At 40.0% G+C, this 26616-nt stretch overlaps 2 protein-coding genes across 4 annotated transcripts in view; one reads left to right on the top strand and one right to left on the bottom strand.

The window, feature by feature from the left end:
- Positions 1 to 3032, top strand: part of MTRF1 (mitochondrial translation release factor 1) — a 29833-nt gene extending 26801 nt beyond the window's left edge. For all 3 annotated transcript variants that reach the window (XM_074961509.1, XM_074961519.1, XM_074961500.1), the window contains exons 9-10: positions 1169 to 1267; positions 2841 to 3032. In XM_074961509.1, coding sequence (XP_074817610.1) covers positions 1169 to 1267; positions 2841 to 2960 — 219 coding nt within the window. In that variant the 3' untranslated portion in view covers positions 2961 to 3032. The remainder of the gene's footprint in view (positions 1 to 1168; positions 1268 to 2840) is intronic.
- An 18216-nt stretch (positions 3033 to 21248) lies between these two features.
- Positions 21249 to 26616, bottom strand: part of WBP4 (WW domain binding protein 4) — a 31909-nt gene continuing 26541 nt past the window's right edge. The window contains exons 8-10 of the mRNA XM_074961544.1: positions 24929 to 25095; positions 23642 to 23853; positions 21249 to 21499 (exon numbers count right to left, since the gene is read on the bottom strand). Coding sequence (XP_074817645.1) covers positions 21292 to 21499; positions 23642 to 23853; positions 24929 to 25095 — 587 coding nt within the window. The 3' untranslated portion in view covers positions 21249 to 21291. The remainder of the gene's footprint in view (positions 21500 to 23641; positions 23854 to 24928; positions 25096 to 26616) is intronic.

The raw sequence follows: 26616 nt of genomic DNA on the forward strand, positions 1-26616 counted from the left end.
TCATTTTTCTGAGCCATACTCTAGTATGGCTCCTTCACCATCCCTCTGTTATAGGGAGTACAATTTGAGTTTGCTGATTACGTAATTAGAAGTGCCACTTTAATTATCATTAGTGGGAATTGCAGCCCTACAGATTCATCTGGCTAGGACTGTGAGAGTCCCAAGCAAAGTTACTTGCCTTGTAAAGATAGTAGCCATTCAGAATGGGAGATTTAAACTGAGCTGGCACCAGCTGGTGGCTTCTCACTTTTAAAATGGGAAGCTATTTTCACAGTCTTGTGATACTGAAGAAAGCTCTACACCATTCTTCTCAAATTGCCCCCAAATGCATCTTTGAGCTGAAATCAACTGTGGAACATTTCAGCTGAAAAAATGTTTATTCAGAAAGTTTGAGTGGTGTTTAGAAATGGATGGTTATAATGGAAACTGCTCGACTAGTTCAACCATTGCTTTCTTTGCCAGCAAAAGTTATAAGTAATTGTATTTTCTTTAGTGACTGAGGGCCAGAATTTGAAAGGTATTTAGGCACTTAAAGATGCAGATAGGTGACTCGTGGGATTTAGAAAGTTTGTTTAGGTGACGAGGCACCTATTAGAATTTTCAGGATTCCTAAGCACCTAAATACCTTTCAAATTCTGGCCCTGCAGGCCTATCAAGTGCCCATCAAAGTCAATGGATACTAAGTGAAGCCCACTGCTTTAAACACTTATGCACGTGAGCAACTATGCAAGGTATATGAGGCTATTTACATGTGAAATTATTCACCTGCATAAATTTTGGCTTCTTAAACTATTTAACAACTCCTGTTATCACTACAGAGCCAATGCAGAAATAGGGAGGAGGGATGTCATAAACCTTGGCAAAATTTATATTTATACAGTAGACCAAAATGTGTAAGAGGCAGTTATCAGATTAATAATCTGTGTGTTTAAGTACTGTATTCGCAAAAAGAAAGGGAGGACTTTTGGCACCTTAGAGACTAACCCATTTATTTGAGCATAAGCTTTTGTGAGCTACAGCTCACTTCATCGGATGCATTCAGTACTGTATGTATCTACAGAACAGGTTGATCTATTTCAATCTAGTTTAAGGGTGCTCATGTGCTGCTTTTGAAGGGTTTTTGTTATTAAAACTCAAAAAAATAATAGAAGTTGTTGTTGTTGTACAGATAGGGACAAGAGCCCAGTCAGAGAGAATTCGTACCTATAACTTCACCCAGGACAGAGTCACTGACCACAGGATCTCATATGACGTCCACAATATCAAGGTAGTTATGTTTATGATAATACATGTAAAATCTTTTCAAGAGAGACACCTTGTGTGTACCTATATACATTCTTATTACATCACTAGCCAGAGTTAATCTTGTGAAAGTAATTACTAAATTTGTCAAGAAGCTAAGAGTGGACAAAAATTGTGAAGTACCATTAAATGCCACTAACTACTGAACATCATTATAGGTTGGGAAAGCCTATATCTTTCTTTCCATCCTTTGTGATATATTATTAAAGGTGAGATACAAAAGAAAATCACTAGCCCCATTCTTTTGTTTTTTGTTTCTCTATTGTATAAAGAAGGCCTGATAAAGCACACAGTACTCACCTGAGACATTCAGTGAGTCCTTCACCAAACCAGGGAGGACTAGACTTGACATTCTTGATATATGTAGGGTAAAAAAGCAAGAAGTTGTTTGTTTAAAAATTAAAAAACAAATGGACTGCTCCAACCCACAACTTCCAGTCTGTCTTTATATGGTATAGAGGCAAAAAACACACACTTTAAAACTTTTTGTTTTTGTGGGGGTTTTTTTTTTTGTTTGTTTTAGTTTTTTTTTTTACTTTGCAGGTCACCTTTAAAGGAAACAGAAAAGTTTCTTTTTAAGGTTGTCTGACATTATATTTCTGGGTAAAATTCTATATATGGTTATATTTTTTCACTTGAATGTGCCAAACAAATACATGATATGCTAGTATTCTGTGTGAGTTCAATTTATGGGTAGATTTTGGAATAGTTTTAGCTTTTGGGCTAGTATGTTTTGGATTGATTTTTAACTCTTAGGATGGGTTTCAAGATTGAGTTTGTTCTATGATTTGAATTTACATTTTAGGATTAGATTTAAATATTTCAGGTTTAAGATTTAATATTATTGCAGTCACAGAGCAAATAGCACGTACTTAATTGTGCCGAACAATGAGCTAGACCCCTTAGAGAACACAGATCCCTGCCCTTGAATATTTACAGTATGTTAAGATGTGACATACAAGTGAGGATCATTACAAAAATAACAGTGTGGGGGAGAATTAGACAAGGTTCAATAAATAAGATCTCATGACAATTTAGATTATTTACTTGTTCATCTTATTTTTTAGGATCCTGTTCTGATACCTTTACTCACATTGAACAGTCCCGTACTCCAGAAATTGTCCAATTGAAGTCAATGGAAATTTTTGTGAGTAAGCTGCAACTCAGCATGAGTAAAAGTACCAGAATTTGGTCATTATTCATTACAATATCCCACATCCCATCCATTCTTGCTAGATTAATTAACTTCTTTTAGGCAATGGGGTTTGACAGATACAAGATGTTGCCAGTATTTCCTTTTGTTATTGCCAAGAAGATGCTTTGTAACAGTACGCTGTTCTTCAGCAGCATGCCTTCGACTGACTCATTTACACCACCCAAAACTGATGTCACACCAGGGGAGTAATGCAAAATTGATGGGTTGATGCATAAAGATCAGGATTCATGCAAATATATTCCAGGAATTTTTCTTGATTGATCAGCATTCAAAAAATACTGGTCTGTACTAATCATTAATGCTTCTCTCTTTCATTTGATAGGAATTTCTCTGTGGTGAGGGGGCACTGGATGAGCTAATCAACAGGTTGTTGGAATCTGCAGAGATGGAAGCCCTAATTGAACATTTAGAAAACTTTAAATCTTTAGAAGGAGGAGGCTGATGTAGGTCTTGTACTAAATACACCACCAGTCCTTGTAATTCTGTAGAACAATAAAATGGAAGTATTTGTTAGATGTCAGATGTTGATAAAATCTGTGTCTTTCTTTCCCATATTCTGTGGTCAAATATGAAGTTGTATTTTTTTTTAATGGTGCAACATGGCTTTTGAAAATATTTTCACATTCGCATATCAGCTTTAAGTTTTTGTTATTTTTGTGTAGAATTTAGTACTGGTGAAAGGTGCCAGCCTAAGAGCAAACTGAAATCTGCAGTTTATCCACAGAACAGTGCAGGATCCCCTGGGCAGGATCCTCTGGGAGGCTAATATGATGGGGAAAGTAGTTCAGGAGTGCTGGCTGTATTTTAAGAAGCCTTACTGAGGGCGCAGGAACAAACCATCCCGATGTGCAGAACGAATAGCAAATATGGCAGGCGAGCAGCTTGGCTTAACAGAGAAATCTTCGGTGAGCTTAAACACAAAAAGGAAGCTTACAAGAAGTGGAAACTTGGACAGATGACTAGGGAGGAGTATAAAAATATTGTTCGAGCATGCAAGGGTGTAATCAGGAAGGCCAAAGCACAACTGGGGTTGCAGCTAGCAAGGGATGTGAAGGGTAACAAGAAGGATTTCTACAGGTATGTTAGCAACAAGAAGGTGGTCAGGGAAAGTTGGGGACCCTTACTAAATGGGGGAGGCAACCTAGTGACAAATGATGTGAAAAAAGCTGAAGCACTCAATGCTTTTTTTGCCTCGGTCTTCACAGACAAGGTCAGCTCCCAAACTGCTGCTCTGGGCAGCACAGTATGGGGAGGAGGTGGGCAGCCCTCAGTGGTGAAAGAACAGGTTAAGGACTATTTAGAAAAGCTGGACATGCACAAGTCCATGGGGCCAGATCTAATGCATCCGAGGGTGCTGAGGGAGTTGGCTGATGAGATTGCAGAGCCATTGGCCATTATCTTTGAAAACTCATGGTGATCGGGGGAGGTCCCGGATGATTGGAAAAAGGCAAGTATAGTGCCCATCTTTAAAAAAGGAAAGAAGGTGAATGCGGGGAACTACAAACTGGTCAGCCTCACCTCAGTCCCTGGAAAAATCATGGAGCTGGTCCTCAAGGAATCAATTCTGAAGCACTTAGAGGACAGGAAAGTGATCAGGAACAGTCAGCATGGATTCACCAAGGGCAAGTCATGCCTGACTAATCTAATTGCCTTCTGTGACGAGATAACTGGCTCTGTGGATGAGGGGAAAGCAGTGGATGTGCTGTTCCTTGACTTTAGCAAACCTTTTGACACAGTCTCCCACAGAATTCTTGCCAGCAAGTTAAAGAAGTATGGGCTAGATGAATGGACTATAAGGTGGATAGAAAGCTGGCTAGATCGTTGGTCTCAACGGGTAGTGATCAACGGCTCATGTCTAGTTGGTAGCCGGTATCAAGTGGAGTGCCCCAGGGGTCTGTCCTGGGGCCGGTTTTGTTCAATATCTTCATTAATGATCTGGATGATGGGATGGATTGCACCCTCAGCAAGTTCACGGATGACACTAAGCTGGGGGGAGAGGGAGATAAACTGGAGGGTAGGGACGGGTCCGGAGTGACCTAGACAAATTGGAGGATTGGGCTAAAAGAAATCTGATAAGGTTCAACAAGGACAAGTACAGAGTCCTGCACTTAGGATGGAAGACTCCCATGCACAGGCTACAGGGGACCAACTTGCTAAGTGGCAGTTCTGCAGAAAAGGACCTGGGGATTACAGTGGATGAGAAGCTGGATATGAGTCAACAGTGTTTTGCCAAGAAGGCTAACGGCATATTTGGCTGCATTAGTTGGAGCATTGCCAGCAGATGGAGGGAAGTGATTATTCCCCTCTATTCAACACTGGTGAGGCCACATCTGGAGTATTGCGCCAATTTTGGGCCCCTCGCTACAGAAGGGACAAATTGGAGAGAGTCCAGTGGAGGGCAACGAAAATGATTAGGGAGCTGGGGCACATGACTTACAAGGAGAGGCTGAGGGAACTGGGCTTAAGGACTAGATGACCTCCTGAGGTGTCTTCCAACCCTAATCTTCTATGCTAGGCAATGCAGGCTTCCTCTCAGGGTGTCTCAAACCTTGATGAAGAAGGAGTCAGAGTGCAGGTTCGTTTCTATGCCTGTTCAGTCCTGGGCCCCTTTGCTCTGTAATTCCATTTGTGGAGGTGGCTTTGCAATCTAGATGTGTCCCAAGAGAACAGGGCTGAGACCACCACCAACTTCCAATCACTACTGATTGGGGTTAAACCAGTAATGAACAGTTTGTCTACGCATGCCATGACAGCCAGCCTCCCAGGCCGACTGACAGATCTGGGCTTGCACTAGCGCTCTAAAAATAGCTTTGTAGACAACACTTTGAAGTTGCAGCTTGGCCTGGAGCTCAGGCTCTGAAGCGCACCCTCCTCCCTCGGCTTCTGACCTGAGCTCCAGCCCAAGCTGCAACTTCAAAGCACTGACTACACAGCTATTTTTAGAGCGCTAAAGAGAGCCTTGGAAGCCTGAGTCTGTCAACCTGGCATGGGAGGCTCACTCCTGTGGGCTGTGTAGACCTATACCTGAAGGCTCTGATCCAGCCCATTCCCCTAAATTCATTCTATAGTAAATTCAATACTTCTTAACATGGGCCCAGATCGTTCCCTCTCAAATTAAAAGCCCTGGCCGGAGCTGTAGGAATGGAAACCTCTGCAAGCCCTCCCCTGCCTCCCAAGATATCCACACATCATCCCATCAAGGGGTGGGGCAGGGCACTCACTCTGCCCCCCCCAAAATACCCAAAACCTGGAAGATTGCTAGGAAGCCATGGGAGGCCAAGGCTACCAGTGTGGCAGACCTTGTCTCTGACCATCAGGTGGGCCCTCTTCCTCGGTATTTTGGCAATGTGGCTTTCTACACAATTCATAACCTATCTGCAAACAGTATTCAAAGAGAATAAAGGAAAATCCAACAAATTCACAAATAATTTGATCAGCTCTAGTATGTGTGTGTCAGCTCAGGTGGGAATAAGAGATTTAAAAAAAAAAACCACAAATTACTTCACCAATTAATTACACAGCTTCAGCAACTTACAAGGTTTTCTTAGAAGGTGGGTATTTCATCATATTACATTCCAGATCCAGAATTAATTAGTTAAACCTTATAAAGTACTCAAAGATAAAAAGCTCTATCAGAGTGCTAAAAAACAATAACCCGAAGCCTCACTTCTAGTGTGTACGTGCAAGAGAGATTTACTCCGCAGTGTTTCAACTGCAGCACCTTAGGGATACTTGCAACTAAGTTGGTTAATTTTCTTAAGCCCTTCCTTGTTGTTGATCGTTTTGTGCACGGTGATGAGAAAGGGGAAAGCAGAAGGGAGCTCCACTCTACTGCTTAACTTCTGATGTCCCCAGTGCAGGCACTGAAGTTTATCAGCCAGGTCCTTTCTTCCAGCCCGCTCCAGGGCATCCTGAAGGATCTTTGTCTTGTTAAGTTTATTCCATGATCGTTCATACCTGCATTTGTCACATCAAACATTACAGCATTGTGATCAGTCAATATAAGATATACGTCATCCCCATTTGTACTTGAAGTGCACCAACTGCTATGCCAGGTTGCAGAGTAGCAGCCGTGTTCGTCCGTATTTGCAAAAAGAAAAGGAGGACTTGTGGCACCTTAGAGACTAACAAATTTATTTGAGCATAAGCGTGAGCATCCGATGAAGTGAGCTGTAGCTCACGAAAGCTTATGCTCAAATAAATTTGTTAGTCTCTAAGGTACCACAAGTCCTCCTTTTCTAACTGCTATGCCATATTTTATAAAAATGTATTTATTTACCGCCCCCCAACAGAAAAGATACTGTTTGAGGCCTTATTTTCCTTCTAACATCTACTGCCATCCTGGGATTGCAATGGAGATAAGAGCAGGGACACTGTAGCAGAAAATAGTCTAAGCTCCTGGGTCTGCACTTGCAGTAAGAAAATCAACACTGGTGGAGCTATACCCGTTGTGAATTACTGGTCCCAATTTCCCATGGCCAACATTTGCAAAACTGGGTACCCTAAATTTAAGGTCTTTTGTCCACATTTAAGTACTTAAAACAGGGCATGATTGTCCATAGTGCTGAGCAACCAGCAACTCCCACTGACTTTAATAGAAGCTGCTGGATGCTCAGCACTTGCAAAAATCATCACTACCAAGAAATAGTCCTCAGATGGATGTTATTCTAAACCAACTTATGGGAGTGGTATTAATGACAAACCACAATGTTAAAAGGGAAAGAAAAGTGCCTTTTATAATGGCAGGAAATACACCCCAGAGAGAATACAGTTGCTCATTGTATCCCTGTAGAACAAAGTAGGTACAGATTAAACCAAAGTACTGTACTGTACAGTAATCCTTATAGTTTAAAGTTTGCCTGTAAAATAAAAATTGTAACAAACAAATCAAATACCTGCTTTACCTCTCACTTTCTTCAATACTCATGACTGTGTATAATCCCGACCTGGTACTTTGGTATAACAATGGTAATCATTATTAGGCAATACTTTTTCAGAGATTCCAAGTCCAGAAGGGACCATTGTGATCATGACCTTCTGTATAACACAGGCCACAGCACTCTCTCCCCCAAAAATTTTTAGAGCTTCTTTTTAGAAAAACATCCAACCTTGATTTGAAAATTGTTAGTGATAGAGAATCCACCATGACCTCTGGTAAATTGTTCCAATGGTCAGTTACCCTCACTGTCAAAATTTATGCCTGATTTCCAGTCTGAATTTGTCTAGCCTCAACTTCCAGCCATTGGACTGTGTTATAACTCACTCTGTTGAAGAGGCCATTATTAAATATTTGTTTCTCATATAGATACTTCTGGACTGCAATCAAGTCACTCCTTAACCGTCTCTTTGTTAAGCTAAATAGATTGAGCTCTTTGGGTAGGTTTACACTGCAATAAAACACCCATGGCTAGCCCAGGTCAGTTGACAAAGGCTCTCAAGGTTTGGGCTGTGGAGCTATAAAACTGCAGCACAGACGTTTGGGTGGGCTGGATCTCGGGCTCTGCAGGGTCTCAGAGCTTGGGCTCCAGCCCAAGCCCAAACAGCTGACACGGACGGGCCAGCCATGGGTGTTTTATTCCAGAGTAGACATACTCTTGGATTCTATCATAAGGCATGTTTTCTAATCCTTTACTCATTCTTGTGGCTCTTCTCCGAACCCTCTTCAATTTATCAACACCCATCTTGAATTGTGGCATGAACTGGGGACAGTATTCCAGCACCACTCGCACCATTAACAGATACAGAGATAAAATAACCTATCTACTCTTACTGGAGATTCCCATTTATGCATCACATGATCGCAGTAGCTTTTTCGGCCACCGTATGACATCTAGAGCTCATGTTCAGCTCATTATCCTCCATGACCCCCAAATCTTTTTCAGAGTCACTGTTTCCCAGGACAGAGTCCCCCATTCTGTATGCATGGCCTACATTCTTCGTTCCTAGATGTATTCATTTACATTTAGCCATATTAAAATGCATATTGTTTGCCCCCCACTTACCAAGTGATTCAGATCACTTTAAAACAGTGACTTGTCCTCTTCATTATTTACCACTCCCCCAATTTTTGGGCCATCTGCAAACTTTATCAGTTATGATATTATGTTTTCTTCCAGGTCATGGACAAAAATATTAATAGCATAGGGCCAAGAACCAAACCCTGCAGGACCCCACTGGAAACAGAACCCCTTGATGATGATTCCTCGTTTAGAGTTACTTTTTGAAACTTATTAGTTTTTAATCCATTTAATGTGTGCCATGGTAATTTTATATCATTCTAGTTTTTTAATCAAAATGCCATGTGTTACTAAGTCAACCACATTGCCGAAGTCTGAGTATATTTCATCAATACTATTAACTTTATCAACCAAACTTGTAATCTCACCAAAAAGAGTATCAAGTTTTTGACAGGATCTATTTTCCATAAACCCATATTGCATTAATTACATTACCCTCCTCTAATTCTTTATTAATTGAGTCCCATATCAGTCGCACCACTATCTTGCCCGGGGCTGATATCAGGCTGATAGTCCTATAATTATCTTCCCACTCTCACTCCTGTTGATTCACAGATCTTCACTCTCTCTTGTGAATCTAAAAGCAAAATACCTATTTCTGAAGTCTCTGGTTCTGGTCTTTGGGTTATTCAGTCTGCTGTTGTATTTCAGTCCCAGTGAAATGCACCATAACAAAGCTAATCAAATTCTAAATATCCATCCAAAACTTCTATTTGTTCACTTTTTATTTCCTAACCCTCTCTTTTCCTTTCTGCCTCTTTCTCTTTCCGCCACTCTTCTCTCCTAGGTATCTGAAAGTTAGTACGATGATGCACTGCTATGGTGAACATACTAGACCAGATTAAGTGCCACTGAGACAGAGACCTATGCTGGGTTTATAGTCAGCTGTGTGTTCTCTTTCCCAGCTAGAAGCTCTGTTGGCTGGTGTGCAGATGGGGGACTATAGACCTGTCTTGTCACCATCTTTTCTTACCTGTTTTGGAGCAGGTGGGGTTGTGTCTAGTTATGGGCAGTAGCAGGGAGCAGTTCTTGCACCCAGGATTTCAGAGACTGCTGCCCCCTGCCTGGGGGAAGGAATTGTTGGTGCAACAGGAGACTCTTGCAGCCTCAAGCAAGGGCCAGACACAAACTGCCTCATTTGAGATTTCAGAGTAACAGCCGTGTTAGTCTGTATTCGTAAAAAGAAAAAAGAAAAGGAGTACTTGTGGCACCTTAGAGACTAACCAGTTTATTTGAGCATGAGCTTTCGTGAGCTACAGCTCACTTCATCGGATGCATAGCATATCGTGGAAACTGCAGAAGACATTATATACACACAGAGACCATGAAACAAAACTTCCTCCCACCCCACTGTCCTGCTGCTAACAGCTTATCTAAAGTGATCATCAAGTGATCATCAAGGAAGGCCATTTCCAGCACAAATCAAGGTTTTCTCACTCTCCCCCCCCACACACACACACACACAGACACACATACAAACTCACTCTCCTGCTGGTAATAGCCCATCCCTCTTTGAAACCTCTCTTTATAATGCGCATGATAATCAAGGTGGGTCATTTCCAGCACTAATCCAGGTTTAGTGCTGGAAATGACCCACCTTGATTATCATGCGCATTATAAAGAGAGGTTTCAAAGAGGGATGGGCTATTACCAGCAGGAGAGTGAGTTTGTATGTGTGTCTGTGTGTGTGTGGGGGGGGGGGAGAGTGAGAAAACCTTGATTTGTGCTGGAAATGGCCTTCCTTGATGATCACTTGATGATCACTTTAGATAAGCTGTTAGCAGCAGGACAGTGGGGTGGGAGGAAGTTTTGTTTCATGGTCTCTGTGTGTATATAATGTCTTCTGCAGTTTCCACGATATGCTATGCATCCGATGAAGTGAGCTGTAGCTCACGAAAGCTCATGCTCAAATAAACTGGTTAGTCTCTAAGGTGCCACAAGTACTCCTTTTCTTTTTTCATTTGAGATTGTTTGAATTAACATACAATACAAAAGGGGTCATAGCACTCAATATTACAGAGGGATCCAGGAAGGTGGCCTTAGCAATAAGGATTATTTCAGTGACTGCAAAAATCTAATATATTGAAAATATCCACCAAATTGCTTTGTGTGGCTAGTTGATTGGACAGGGATTAGAGGTCATCACAACAGTTTGCTTAATATCTGATTCATCCATGGGTGTGTAAGAATACAAAGCTAGCGATATTGTATTTGTACATGGTTATGCTTTAACCTCTTTTGGGCAGGCACCCTGTTATTTGTCTGGCACAGTTTACCTCCTGTTCAGCAATAAGCACATTTAGATTGCTACAGAAACAATAATAAAGGTGGAGAAATGAATAATAAATAACTTTAAAGAGAGGAATTTGTTCATGCTGCACACAACTCAACTGTCTCATCTGTACGCTGAGAACATTTCTATCTCCTCTTGGACATGCCGAAGTTTTGCTGCTACAATTCTAACAAACTTTAATGAACATTTTGACATTGTGTCTGTATCAAAGTATGAACTCCACTTTGTATTATGTATTGAACATATCTATACCTATTGGTGGGCAGCCTATTTACTGCATACCATATAGCTGCCCTACCTGGAAAAGGTAATGGATGCCTCATTGAAGAACTATCACTGAGAAGCTATCAAGGCTGCTGTCTAGGGTGACTGAATTTTATTATATCAACTACTGGTCCTACCCAGGGTTCAAGTTTTTTCTACACAGGCGGAGCAAGCATGACTGGGGGAGGGAGCTGGATCTTCCCAGTGGAACATATGGCACAGGAGTGACTTACTTAAGAGCAATGTTCGCTCTGTGCTGGAGGACTGACCATTGCCACATGTAAGAAGGACGTGAAGGAGACAGAATGCAGGAGGAACTGTACCCAGCCTCAAACACTGCTGACAAACCTGGGACTCACAGATGCTGTATGATCAAACCGGGGGAGTTTCGGCAGTTATCTTGTTTTCAAAAATCTGTAAGTCTTGAGTAGGTTAAGTGTAAAGTGACTCTGATTAAGAAATTCCTTTGCTAAGTCTGTGTTTCTAGCGTTCTTGCCAATCTGTCCCCGCAAATGGATTAAAATAGAAGCTCAGAGTGACCACAGCAAAGGTGGGATTCTGGGGGAGCATGTGTGGGTGGGGGACTGAGAAGTCTGACACTGGTTTCAGGATTTAGGGCAGCTGGGCGTCAATCTGCCACATGCTGAAGAAGGGTGCCAGATGAGATCTGAACCTGAGTGTGTGCTCTTTAGTCCCAGAACTAGAAACAGCGACAAGACTCTACCCAGACAGAGTTAGCTTGGAAGCACATGGGACCCAACAAGTGGGTTTACTTGCAACAGACTGCTGACCATACAGAAGAATAGTGGGTCAGGTTGTGACAAGTATCATATAAACATTTCTTTTGAATGAGATAAGAAAAATAGGAATAAGCTAAAAGTAGCCCCATAGGTCAGGGCTATCTTAACTGTAGGATGTGGATGAAAGTATAAAATGATTAATACAACTATTTATTTGAAAGGATGAGGGACTTTGCACTCCTCTCTCGGCTTGAGCTACTTACCAGCATTCCAGCATTTTCTGTGCTTGAGTCTTCTTCTCTGTGCTAGCTGAGTGAAACTGGGTTATTTCTGCTCTGCTGAATCCCAGCTCATTAGCAACAATTGTCCACTCAAAACCAAGCTGCTTACCCAGTTCTTGTACTGATTTCAGGTTAATCACAGCATCCTAGTAGTCAAACAAATTCGCATTGTTTAACGTATTGAACACAAAACTAAAAAATGAGGAAAACTAGCTAGGGTAGTACTGCTGAAAATGATTTGGGGGGTACAATGGATCACAAATTGAATATGAGTCAACAATGTGATGCAGTTGTGAAAAAAGCTAATATCATTCTAGCGTATATTAACAGGAGTGTCATATGGAAGACATGTGAGGTAACTATCCCACTCTACTTGGCAGTGGTGAGGCCTCAGCTGGAGTACTGTGTCCAATTCTGAGTGCCACACTTTAAAAAAGATGTGGACATTCTGGAGACAGTCCGGAGGAGAGGAACTAAAACTATAAAAGGTTTAGAAAACCTGATCTATGAGGGAAGGTTAATGAAACTGGGCAGGTTTAGTCTTGAGAAAAGAAGACTGAGGGGACCTAATAACAGTCTTCAGATATATTAAAGGCTATTATAAAGAGGATGGTGATCAATTGTTCTTCATGTCCACTGAAAACAGGCAAGAAATAATCAAATTTGCAGCAAGGGAGATTTAGGTTAAACATTAGAAAAAACTTTCCAACTGTCAGGGTAGTTAAGTACTGGAATAGGCCTCCAAAAGGGGCTGTGGAATCTCCATCATTGGAGGTTTTCAAGAACAATGCGATGGACTAGATGATCTCGATATCCTTTCCTGCATTGCATTTCTATGATCCTATGAAATGTACATATTGAAGTAAAGAATGGATCATCTTTTTGTTATGTGTACGGTGCCTAGCACAGTGGGGTCCTGGTCCATGACTAGTGTTCCTAGGTGTAACCACACAAATAACAGTAATAAAAAGCCTGGAGGGATTTATATACACATAATATATCGGCAAATAGATGTGCACAAATACTACGTATTTGGTGGTGGCACATATTTGATAAAAGGTGGAATCATGCAGTAAAATGCATTTATAATGCAGCTTTGGATATGTCTACACTGGAGCTGGAGGCGTAATTTTGGCTTCTCTGAAACACTTTTGGAGAATATGCCATGCGACAAAAACAAACAAATAAAACCACCCCTTTATCTGAAGATTACGTGTACATTTTGTTTACCTCTTGGGCTTTATTTGGCATTTTTAATGTAGATTCCACTTGAACATCTGGCAAAACTTCTTTACTTTCTATGTAGCAGCTATCATTGGGATGGCAATAAGAAAGATAAGTATTTTCAACTAGATATAATGCAATAGTATTTTTCATAGCAATTATATTTCACAAATTACTTTCCAAAAGTATCAATACTAATAGTTCTTACATGCCTATGGCATTTACTGTTTAAACAGCATCAGCTCCTCTAACTGCCCTGGAAAAGCCAAGAGATGCAAATGAGCAGTAGATAACACCCCACAGGTCCTGTCACAGAGGTGTCTCAATGCTTCTGGTCTCTCTTTATTGCTGTTGAAATCCAGGTCTGTCGTGAACTGTGATGGGGAAAATCAAGGGTAATGCATTGTGGAGGAGGCCGTGGTGTCAAAACCTAAGGGTGCCTTCATGCAGGCTACTGGCCCATCTGATGGCTCAGGGATACTTCTCAGGTGAAAGCTGATCAGCTGTTCACCCCATCAGATCTGGGCAGGAAATAAGAGACGGCAGAGTCCTTTTCTTGTGCCCACGTTTCCTGACCTTGCTGTTCCACCACCTCTTTACAGCTCTAATGGAACACTGTGATTTTCTGAGCCAGGTCCCCCAACATTTCATTGATACTAAATGCTTGAGATGATACATGAAAATTAAAACCAAAACAAACGCTGCTGTCCACATACTTATGCATGTGCAAATTAGAGCCCAGTACGAAGCCAACGTGAACATGTAATATGACTATACATGCGTCTTTATGCACATTCCCTATTTTTGGTTGTGTGCGAACAGGCACTTTCCCACACTGCTCTGCACGCTACATGGAGTCCAAACTGACCTTTCCTGGGGTTTGGCTTTACTGACAGAAATCAATTAACAATAAGATCACAGAAAATCCTGCTTAAGCTGTCTCCCCTCAGCCCAATCCCTGGAACCTCTGTTCCACAGAGTCACTCCCATTTCCTTTGTATCTATGTTGGAATAATGAGGCATATGCCTCAATGACTCAGCTTTCTCAGCAGGGTCAACACATGCTAACAGGCTGAGGATGTTTTAGGCAAATGCTGCCAGTTTATTACCGTGTGCATATCGGGAGCATAGTTTTGAAAATGTAGCTGCTCGTACACAGCTTTTCTCTGTGGTTTACACCCCAGCAGGCAGAGGTAGAACACTTCTTTCAGTAGGCTGAGAATTCATAAAGGGAATCTTTCATGAGGATACGTTGTCCAGAGCCTCTGGCTGCTGTGTCGGGTATTCCCATGTCCATATTTTAATGAAACATGAATTTTAATCATTCTGATCCTATTTCCTTCTTCCCCTGACTTCTAGAACAGGACAATATTCCTTTTGTAGCCTAGCAACATATTCCTAAATGAAACAGCAGGAATCGCTGTGAGATGTGCTAAAGTCTATGACTTCTCATGTGTCTAAGTATGACAGTACTTTCACAGCATTGCTAAATTATATATACATTTCTTATGTGCATGGGTTAAACATAAGTTTAGGAAGAAATACTAGAAAAACCAGTAAGCATAACAGAGTGATGGGCAAGACAGTGGAAATATAGATTTTTTTTCTAGACCAGTAGAAAAATATCACTCTTAATAAAAATTCAGCCTTCATTTAGTCACTTGTAAAATATATCAGCAAAGTTCTCAGTGATCCTGCAGCTATGAATGAATTCAGTCACTTGGAAAAACCAACAAGTTATTCTTATTAACCATATTACAAAAATGAAGCTTGTTTCTTTGACTTAAGTCTCTGTTAATCAGTGTCTTTAGTATTTTTAGGATTATGAATGTTTCCTGAAGTAGAAATAAATACAGTTAATTCCCAGAAATAGCCTCCCCCCTCCCCAATCATGATAAACCAAATTTCATAACCAGCAAAACTGTTCGCTTGGCCATTACCTTATTTTTTCTGTCCTCCTTATGCAGCTGAACAGTGGCTCTGCTTTCTGGAAAAGAAATTCCCAAACAAGTTTACAACAGGATTTTCTTGTTCAAAGAAACTTGATAAAAATATTTGCTTGTATTACCCACCTTTTTAAAAATCTTAACCTTAATGTTTCTGAGTTGTTTCTCACCCAGAACATCAATAACTGTGAAGACCGCTTTATGATAATCTGTTAAATGAAAAACAGCCTTTCCGATATATACTTTGGATGTTGCTAAGTAGTAACTACAACAAACCCCAACTGCATTCTGTTAAAAATTTAAAAATTAACAATTTTAACCCAAGGTCATTTGTTACTTGTGACTGGTGCACTGGGTAAAGCAATTTCCATTAATTGCTGAATGCACTACTGGAAGACGCTCAGATACTATGGTGATGAACATCGTATAAGAACTTAGATAGAACAGAATTTCATATAAACAGTTCTGTAGTAACACACTTCTTTTAGTTTATATTTACCATTATCCTCAGATTTAATGGAAGATGTGTGTCTAAATCTCTTATGCTGCCTTAAAAATCTTTAACAATATGAATAAGAGTATCAGCAATTGCTTACCTCTTAATCTTTATTCAGCATTTTCAGGTCAGCTCCACTTCAGCAGCTGCCAATTTCTGTACTTGGAATGGAGAAGTTATAAAATGAGAATGGTCAGTTGGCCTGGCAAATAATGAATTTTAAAAAAACCAAACGCGTAATTTCTAACAGTTCTATTGTTCCCCACTGTGTATCCATTTAAACACTTGACTGCAAATAAACTGTAAAGCTGGCATGTATAATTTTGGCACATACAAAAAACATTATTATAGAGACTATTTCTACACTGACAAGTAGAAATTTGATACCAGTTTGATTTGATACAAGTTTCATACCATTTTCTGGAAATTGTGATTGGCAACCACATGTGTCAACTCCAATTTGTTGAGGTTACTACTTTATTTACAATACAATATTACTTTATTTTGTACAGCAACTTACATACAAACTATATCCCAAAATGTTTTACACAGCTAGGTTATATAATCGCAGAAAGAAATAATACAATTCAAACATTAAATAGCAGGTAGAGGGAAAAAGGAATTATGAGGTAGATACAAGGGAGCAGACAAAGAGTTTGAGATAGAAACACAGGAAGGCAGATGGCAGGAGCTATAAAGGTGAAGGCTCTTGCACCAACTGTAATGAGACTGTGTGAAAGGACACAGGGGCAGTGAATCTAATAGAAGAAATGGGTATGGGAGCAGATGTGCTAAGACAGACCAAGTCCATGTCAGGTTTTAAACGTCAGGGGTCACATTTTGGGGTAAATCCATAGTAACTCCTTTGATTTTAGTGAACTTCAAAGATTAACTGCAATTAAGTTATTCTGGATTTATACCAGCGTAACTAACTGAGTTAAATTTGTCTCAAGGAGGGAAATTGTGAACTGGATCAAAGAGTACCTTGAAATCAATCCTGAAATGACTAGAAAGTTGTTTGTAAATACATGTAATTTGGTTGTGCTTCTTGTATTCATGAGGCAGGCCTGGCAGCAGCATACTGCATCTGCTGGAGTCTGAAGAGCTGGGAACTATAACAGTCAAGCTGAGAGGAAATGAAGGCATCAATGGGTATTTTCAATAGTAAGGGTTGGGGTAAAGATGTACATTGGTATTGTGGCATATTTGGTGGTGCATATATTTTCACATATGGGAGACACTGGAGAAGACAGTTCTAGATCAAGGGTGACACCGATTATTTGAATAATGGTAGCAAAGGACAGGTGCTTAGTTGAAAGAGGAAATAAAAGGAGATTCTCCCTTTCTTAGAAGCCAAATAATATTAAAATGTGGTCCCTCAAAATTACTTTTACAGAATAAAACAGAGACTTGAAGACTCGTGGGGTTAGTGAGGGATTAAAAAAATTTTCATCAGTTTGAATCTAACTCAGGTTGCGACCAGAGGTAGATTTGACCAAACCCCTAAATCTGAACATTATAATTGGATTTGAGTTTGCAGGGCCATAATGTGTCAAATACAAACAGTGAACACAACTACTGCTCAAAATGGAAAAGTGTGGATTTCAAACAAATTGAGGTGTTCAGACCTCAGGGTGTAGATTCAAACTCCTGTCGGGTAGTCGCAAAGTGAAAAGTCGGTGGTCTTAGTGCAGTTCCTGGCAGACAGGTTTCCACATCAAGCCAAACCACAAATAAATAGTGTTATGTTAACATCTAAAGACCCCAACCAAGATCAGGCCCTACTGTGCTAGGCACTGTATAAATATATAGTAAGAGACAGTCCTACTCCGAAAAGCTTATTGTCTAACTAGACTAAGTAGACAAAAGGTGGAAAGGGAAATAAAAATACAGTAGTGAATAGTCTTTCTTAAGGTCACAGAGCCAGACAGTAGCAAAGCCTGGGTCTGAAATCAGATCTCCTGAGTCCCATTCCAGTGCAGTGGACATTGGATCACAGCACCTTTCTCTTTCTACAATAATCATTGCTGCACAATAGTGCTAACAGAGTGCATGACTCTGTACAAACCAAGGAAGATATGGTTCCTGCCCCAAGGAGCTTACAATCTAGGCAGATAAACAATACAATGCAGATACAAAATGTACCAGGAGATGAGAAAACTGATTGATCAGAAAACACCGCAGGTTTCTTTTTAAACATAAAACATTTCTTTGTTTGACAAATTAACATTAATAGGACTTGCTAAAGAAGTGCAATTTAAAAAAGGATTAGAACATACAGAGCATAACTAGTTACCATAAAATCCCCTGGGGTGCTGAGTGCCAAAGGCATGAGAGTTTGGGAAGAGAGGTGATCAGCGCATATGTAGTAAATATGTCCTGGAGTATCAGTATCCCTAGCTAATTCTTAGATGAGGTAAAACTTCTGTATGTGATCAGAAAATATTTAGTTTAGGTATGCAACAGGAAATAGCTGCCAAAATGCTGGAGCATGGTCCAAAGGCAACAATGTCTATTTAAATATGAAGCTTCTCATGCTTCGCCAGAAGCTGGGAATGGGCGACAGGGGATGGATCACTTTCTGATTTCCTGTTCTGTTAATTTCCTTTGGGGCACCTGGCATTGGTCACTGTCGGAAGACAGGATACTGGGCTATATGGACCTTTGGTCTGATCCAGTATGGCCCTTCTGATGTTCTTAGAGCCCAGATTACACTTTAAAAAGATACAATACCGACAATAATTATGAATGTGCTTTTTGGGAAGGAACTTAAATGATGCATTTCACATGAAGTAGAAAGTAAGTTTTAGAAACCGCACTTACTATCATACAAATGTGCCTAATGAAAGTGGCCATACTGATCCTAATCCAACCTTACCGTGACTCTCACCTCATGTTGGCTCAGTCTGTAAATTTTACTTCTGATGGAACAATTTGTGAATTTTTAATAAGTTATGGGGTAGAGGCTTTTCAACTTGTCTTCTTTAGTAGCCATTACATACAAAATCAGAAGAACCACCAGGGAGAAAAGAGACTGTCAGTGGTGAATAAAGAAAACCTCTGATCCTTTTTCACACTAAAAAAACAAGTGTTTGGATTTTTTAAAAGATTTATCTATTAAACTCAGCATATTGCAATGTCTTTGATTTTCAGTTGGCTTTTTTCAGGAGCAAGGAACAAAAGTTCTAACCATTTTAACTTCTCATTTTAAGATTTTTTTTTTTAAACAACATACAGCTATAGTTAGGCATTTTCTACATAATCACACCAATTCAGATGTTCTAGGCCACTACCTGCATAGTACTTTTCCTTATTGGTCATGTGAGCGATGAATAAATGTAACCATTACTTGACCTATGACCACAAGGCCATTCAGAGCATCCTGAAAAGTTGCTCCTATATGGGCTGGTCTCTGAGTGGACACTAAACAGCTCCTTGAAATTTCTCACAGCGTGGCAGGTAGCACAATAAACACAATTGTCATGACAGTACAACACAAGCAGCACACAAGGGCCTGAATCTGTAATCATTTAATTCCTCTCTGCATCCACAGAAAATATCACAGAGCTCAAAAAAAAAAAAAATCACACTCCCTATTGTAATTTACAGTGAAGGTCCCCAATCCTGCAGTCTTTGGGTTTGTCTACACATCCCAGCTGTACAGACTATGAGGGTATGAACTGTAGCATGCACTAGCATGCTGCACTGTAATGCCATGTGGATGCCGCTGACACGAACTAAAAGGTACCTAAGTTTGCATTAACATAGCCTTGTTTGAAAGAGGCTAAGTTAACGTGAGCTGGGTATCTCCTAATTCATGCCAGCAGCATTCACACAGGGAAGTGACAGCACAACACACTACTGCATGCTGCAATTCATACCCCCTGTAGGCTGAACTGCAGGGCCACAAAGACATTGCCATTCCTCAAGTAAAATGCCCATTGAATCAATGGGTGTTTTGCCAGAGTAAAGAAATGCAGGGGGCAAGCACTTATAAGGTACATCACATTGTATCTGGGCCCAGAAATACTTCATAGCTTGTACACTTGCTCTATAATTGTCTGAGACTCTCTCTAATGAGGTACTCATGATTTTAAAAGTGGCATCACTATACATTATGAACCCACAGTAACTCTTCATTAGAAAGTCCATGAGCACCCAGTGGATCACAGCCAACAATCTGGGAAGCACTATGTATAGCCATCTTCTTTTGCAGTCTGTGGACCTTTGATGATGCTAAACACAGATCACGCTATCATCTGAAAAAATAGAAATCAACTCCATTCGTGAATTTTAGGACACTAAGCTTAAGAAAGTGTTTAATCATGTACGTCATGGACTCCAAGCTGCAGCTTTCTGTGACAGTCTGCAATCAATTATGTCCATCATCCTTCTGTTTTCCTCTCCCAACATACGTCCACATGTTGGGATCACTATATACTTGGTCCCTTCCAGATTCTATGATCAGTAATCTGGCACTGTGTAGCTAGGCAGTGCACTCATCTGAACAATTCACACAAGCAACAGCCACTAAAATAGTGTTGTGCATTGGAGCATGACTCCAACTTTGAAGGACTTGTTCATGAAACTAGTGTGTGACCATTCCTGACTTGCAAGGAAACAGACAAAGAAAATATGGAGAGAAGAAAGAAAATAAATGTTCCTCCAAGTAACTGGAGAAAAAATCATGGACACACAAATATATAGTAAAAAACACAATGGGGAAAATACCATAGAAAGAGGTGTGACACAGAGATGGGACTTATCATGGTATCATGAAAAACAGATTCATCAGAACAAGGTTTGAATCTCTGTATACTTGCAATATATTTATCATGTATGTACAGTATTGCTTTCCATGAATCCAAGTTAGAAAACTTGGCTGAGATTTTCAAAAGTTTTTAAACTCGCTTTTAAAATAAATGGCATCTGTGTGGCTCACTCCCCTACCTTTCTTTTGAAAATCTCAAACTATGCTTGTGGTGGGTTGCACTTGCATCACCTTCAATTTTGTAACCATTAAATCAAAGCATATTTGCTGGAAGGCCACTCTGCTTATACCATATTGGGTCTTAATTCTACTTTCTAGTACATGGGTACTAGTGGACTGCCACTTATCCACTCCTTGTGTTCACACACATGCTCTGTACCATATTTCTCCAAGTTATGCATGAATGTATTCCCATATATCTAGGAGAGGAATCAAAATCTTATATATTATATTGTATTTTAAGTAGCACACACTGAGCAAATTGAATTCAGATAACAGGGTTAAATAAAAAATAAATGCATTTACATCACTGCATAAATTGTGCAATTATCTGTTCAGAAAACAAAATATAATCACATTAACATAAAAATAAAAAATTTATTACAATCCACGGTCAATACATTTTTGAATAACCATAAATTCTTAATTTCTAACCAACATTTTCTTAAAAAAAGCTTGTTTAAAATAGTAACTTTTGAGCCTCGCTAGTTTAAACAGCATCTACAATGCTTTGTTAAATTATTACTGATCAGTTGGTCTTTGTCGTAAATTTCTTGATTTTCCATTTTCAAATTTTCTCTTTTTGAAGATCGGCACCTCTTCTGTCAGGTCTCCAAGGGAGGTGACTGTTTTTTCTTTAAATATCATTTTTGCATCCTCTGGAACCTGGAGCACTGGCAGAGGGAGATAGTCACTCTCTGTACTGGGAAGCTCTAAGTCCACTTTTTCACTAGGAGAGGAGGTAAAAAAAATAATGGCTAGATGACAGAACAAGAATGGCACCACAGATGGCAGACAGCACTTTTATTTTCATAGAGGCCCGACAAAATTGTTAGGAAATTTTATAACCTTGGCACAAGTTTACTTGCCCATCCTCATCATGACCATGATAATCTGGCATTAAAATAAATATCGTATTTGCCCTGGGTGAGCTGGCAAATAGCAAACTAAAGCCCCAATCCTGCAAACACTCAAGCATGTAAGTATTTTGCTCATGTAATTCCTAGAACAGTCAATATTGTTATTCATGTGTAAAGTTAAGCAGGTGCTTAAGTGTTTGCAGGATCAACATCAAAGGGCACAATCTTTTGGTACATGATTAGGGAGTTTTGCCAATGTACACAGGATCAGGTCACATGAGCTTGACTTTGAACAATGGCTAAGCAGCTACATCCACCACTGAAGTCAACCAGAGCTGCAGGTAACCAGCAGTCCTCAGGATAAGACCTTAGACCTAACAACTAAGAAATATAAAGGTTTGAGTTGCAATCATCAGCTGCCACTGTTTCTGTATTGTTCCACACAGTTCCAGCTTTCCCCACTAAACTGTAAGCCCTTGGAGACAAAAAAACTGTAATTAGTTTGGTACAGCTTTCCTGCTGCACAGCCTCAAAGATGTTATATCCATAATAAATAAGGCTACGATTTAGTCCCAGGTATTTTTAGTAAAAGTCATGGACAGGTCATGGGCAATAAACAAAAAATCACGGCCCGTGACCTGTCCATGGTTGTGCTATATACCCCTGACTAAATCTTAGCTAGCGGGTGAGGAGGGGGGTGCTTCTCTGGTAGGCTGGGGTGGGCCGCTGCTCTAGGGAGATGGGGGGATGCTGCTCTGGCGATGGGGTACTGGGGGCCAGCAGCACCAACTGCTGGGGGCCACCGAGCAGCTGCTGCTTTGGCTGCCCCCAGGGCCTCCCACCTGCCACTGCTTCTGTTGTCCCTGGAGCCAGCTGCCTGGGGCCGCCCAAGCAGCAGTCACTGTTGCTGGCTCTGGGGGCCACTCCAGCAGTGCCGGTGCAGCTGGCTGCAGAGCCGCTCCAGCACCAGCTGGTGTGGCTGTCCCCAGGACCACCTAAGCAGCTGGCCCCCAGGCCACTGCAGAAGTCACGGAGCCTAAATAAGTAAATAAAATAAATAAATAAATGTCATTACACTAAAAAAATCAATCAGAAGAGTCACTTTATTCCATGGGCTCTGTCATAACAGGATTAAAAAGAACCCAGGAGTCTTGACTCCCAATTGCCTTGCTCTAAGTACCGAATTCCCATATTTTTGAGGATGACACAAGCAATTTGTAGCAACTAGTAAATCTGTTTACTACTAACATTGAAAGATATTTTTGTACTAATAATAAGTGACTATTTTTACTCTAGTAAAATGCACTATTTTAATTCATTTATAAAAATATCATATGGGAAACTCAAACAACAACAGCTCTCTGAAAAGCTCAAGCTCCATTTCTAGCTGCCTGTAGAGAAGCAACATGGGAAGGCTTGACCATGTCCTCCAATACATGAGTCCACATGGTCATGTTTTAGCTAATGAATGTGTAAGCAAGCAGAATAACTGATTTTACTAGTTATGTAGCAATCCGTGGGCAGGATTTAACCTATAATTTACAGAGAGAGAGAGAGAGAGAGAGAGAGAGAGTTCAACGAGCATCATCTGCTTCTCTGATCAAATATTACTGAATTTTAGGAAATATATATACAGAGCCAAATTTTTAAAGGTGAAAAAACTGTATGCATGCCAATTTGCATTCACACCCAGAATGCGGCCTACAAAACTACACTTAAAAATCTGGCCCATGGCATCTGAATGCTAAATCCATTGAAAACCACCATCACCAGCAATTTGGTAAATTTACCCTGTGATTATAATGAACTTCAGCATTAAAAAAGAATGAAAATTACTTTTTAAATACTCACCATGGGTAAAATCCTTACATCTTTACTCAGGCTCAACTCCCATTGACTTGAGTGTTAATATTGCCTGAGTGAGGAATTCAGGTTTTGGCCCTATAGATAGGGCCTCTGGAACAGCAAGGTGACAGACATCTTATAAATACTTATGGTAAATGGACACTTACTATGGGTCTTCCTTTTCTGTAACTGCCTCCCAGTTACCATAAGGGTTTGTCTTTTTAGATACATTGTGGGAGGTAGCTTGTGGAACTGACGGGGCCTCATCCTGAGCAACATCAGTTTCTTGTTTAACTTCCTGCCACTCTCCATAAGGGCTTATCTTTTTAACTTTTGGGGGTTTCTCTTCCTCTGTTTCGTCATCGCTGTCTCTTTTCATCTAAGGAAGAAAACGCCCCACTTTCAGCAAAAATGCCGAAATGAAACAACAGAATATTGCTCTTTTTCACATCTATTATTTATACTTCTCAACCAAGGAAAACCAAAAGCAATAAAGAAACAATATTTTAGTAGAATTTTAATATTTTTTGCCACAAGCATCTTACTTCATTCAGAAAGAGACAGTCATTCAATACACACACAAGAAGAACAATCATTAGAACAAGCTATAGTTAAAAGTTCCAGTCTCACACAGCTGAAAATGAGTGGAGTACCACATACACATTTACAAAACAAAGTTCTATCATATATATATAGCTTTTAATTCTTTTTTTAATTAAATGTTCTTTGCACACTTTCTTATGGATAACATTTGGTAGAAATTTGACTAGTTTTGCACACAGTGGGGAAGAAAATTGGAATAATACCTTAAAGCATTTGTATCTGGGTATTTTCACATTTTAAATGAAAACAGTATCTTGGGAAGCCCAAGTTACTGTTTCTGGACTCAAAATAAAAGGCACTGGAAAAATTTTATCTACCCACACCTAAAATTACAGCCCTTATTGTGAACTTTAATATGAAGACATAACATCTAGTTTTGACACTACCTTTACCCTACCGTTGGTCTTGACAGACAATTAATGGGAAAGCCTGTAAGTGTCAAATTTTCAGACAATAGCCATGATCTTGTGGTGTCCCACTGTCAGCAGATACCTTTGAAGAATATGGGCCAAAAATTATAGCCCTATATTGAAGTCAATATCAATCTGAGGATCATCTACTTGGGAGGCCAATGCCCTTCCTTGGAAACCATGAGCACCTCTAGCTACATTCAAGCCACCTACATTGAAGAGTCTACCTTCCATGGTGTAACAGGGCTGCTGATGTGCCAATAGATGACCAGTTATTTATTTTGCTTTTCAAGCACTATGAAGTGCTAATTCTTATCAACGTCAATAAGGTTTAACCTAACTACAATCAATACAGACACCCAGAAAGATGAAATCACTTTATTCTGGAACATTAATATTGTACATAAAGTAAATCTGATGGGAAAAAAAAAACAAACTTACCTTTAAGTTTGTTTTTGGCTTTTCTACCTCACTTTTATTACCACCCATCTCAGCATCTGATTCAGATCTCTTTGAATCTGCTGTGGTGTGTTCTTCAGGATGATTGTCATCTTTATTGCTCTCATACGAAGGTGAAACAAAACCATCAGGCTTCTTCCACGTTGATACTGTTCAACATATTTGGACAATCACATTATTCATGTTTTAATTCTGACCTTACATGAGCTCCACTTTGACAACATTAGCCTTAAGCAGTACCATGTGCTCGATGTGAAAAATACAGTAAAGAATTTAGCATACGCCCTTCCACTTTTCTTTTTTTCTCGTGTTTTCTTTCTAGACTTCTCAAAATTACTTTTTCAATGTTTTATTTTTAAACACAAGTTTCATGACAGTTCCACTCAACTTATGACAAGACTTGCTGTATCCTGTCCTCTACTATGCATTTGTTCTTTTCCTTAAAGTAGAAATACTTCAATTAAACCTGTCCAACCTACTATACATTATTTACTTTTCATAACATTATTTCTCCTTTCAGATTGGATAATTTAACTATAACAACCCTAATAATGGGTTAGGATTCTTTGGCATGTAACTGTGAACATAATGAACACAGCTATAACACACTGTTCCCCACTACAAAAATACCTTTGACCATGCATTCGCCATCTCTTGCATTCATTACGTAACATAGTCAGATATGGTGTCCCAGCCCTCCGCACAGATTTTAAAACCAGCATCCCTATTTGCAGACTGAAAGTCTGTCGGTTTCCTCAGTGCTAGCTGACTCAGTAGAATACAGTAGAACTAAGGCTCTTTAATTAAACAGCAGTGTTTACATATCCAAACCTGGTTTATTGGAGGTCCCTCAAACAGCTGAGGGACATGACCTTATTTTCAATTAAACAATGATGATCCAGTAAACTTCTTGAGTGAGGTGGTGTGATGGATGTATCCATCATATTGAAAATCCCAATGTCATCACTTAATTGCTTTAAATGCACTGCTTTTAATAAAATGTTCCACTATTAAGTTAAAAACCAAGTAATTTCCAGCATTCATTTGAAGAGTTGGCAATTAGCTGAAGAGTTTGCATAGACAGATTCTATTTGACTAGCCAAATCAGTTTTATAACACTGGAAAGCACACTGACTCTCAAAAAATTATTTGAAAGGAACACTCAAATTAATAAAAAACTATCATACTTTTGACATTATTTTCATATTTTAGACGTATTAATTAAAAACATTTAACAAATGCACTTAGAATCATAGAATCATAGAATATCAGGGTTGGAAGGGACCTCAGGAGGTCATCTAGTCCAACCCCCTGCTCAAAGCAGGATCAATCCCCAATTAAATCATCCCAGCCAGGGCTTTGTCAAGCCTGACCTTAAAAACTTCTAAGGAAGGAGATTCTACCACCTCCCTAGGTAACGCATTCCAGTGTTTCACCACCCTCCTAGTGAAAAAGTTTTTCCTAATAGCCAACCTAAACCTCCCCCACTGCAACTTGAGACCATTACTCCTTGTCCTGTCCTCTTCTACCACTGAGAATAGTCTAGAACCATCCTCTTTGGAACCACCTCTCAGGTAGTTGAAAGCAGCTATCAAATCCCCCCTCATTCTTCTCTTCTGCAGACTAAACAATCCCAGTTCCCTCAGCCTCTCCTCATAAGTCATGTGTTC

This window comes from Natator depressus, chromosome 1 (assembly GCF_965152275.1).
Source record: "Natator depressus isolate rNatDep1 chromosome 1, rNatDep2.hap1, whole genome shotgun sequence".
In the NCBI taxonomy this organism is placed as follows: Eukaryota; Metazoa; Chordata; order Testudines; family Cheloniidae; genus Natator; species Natator depressus.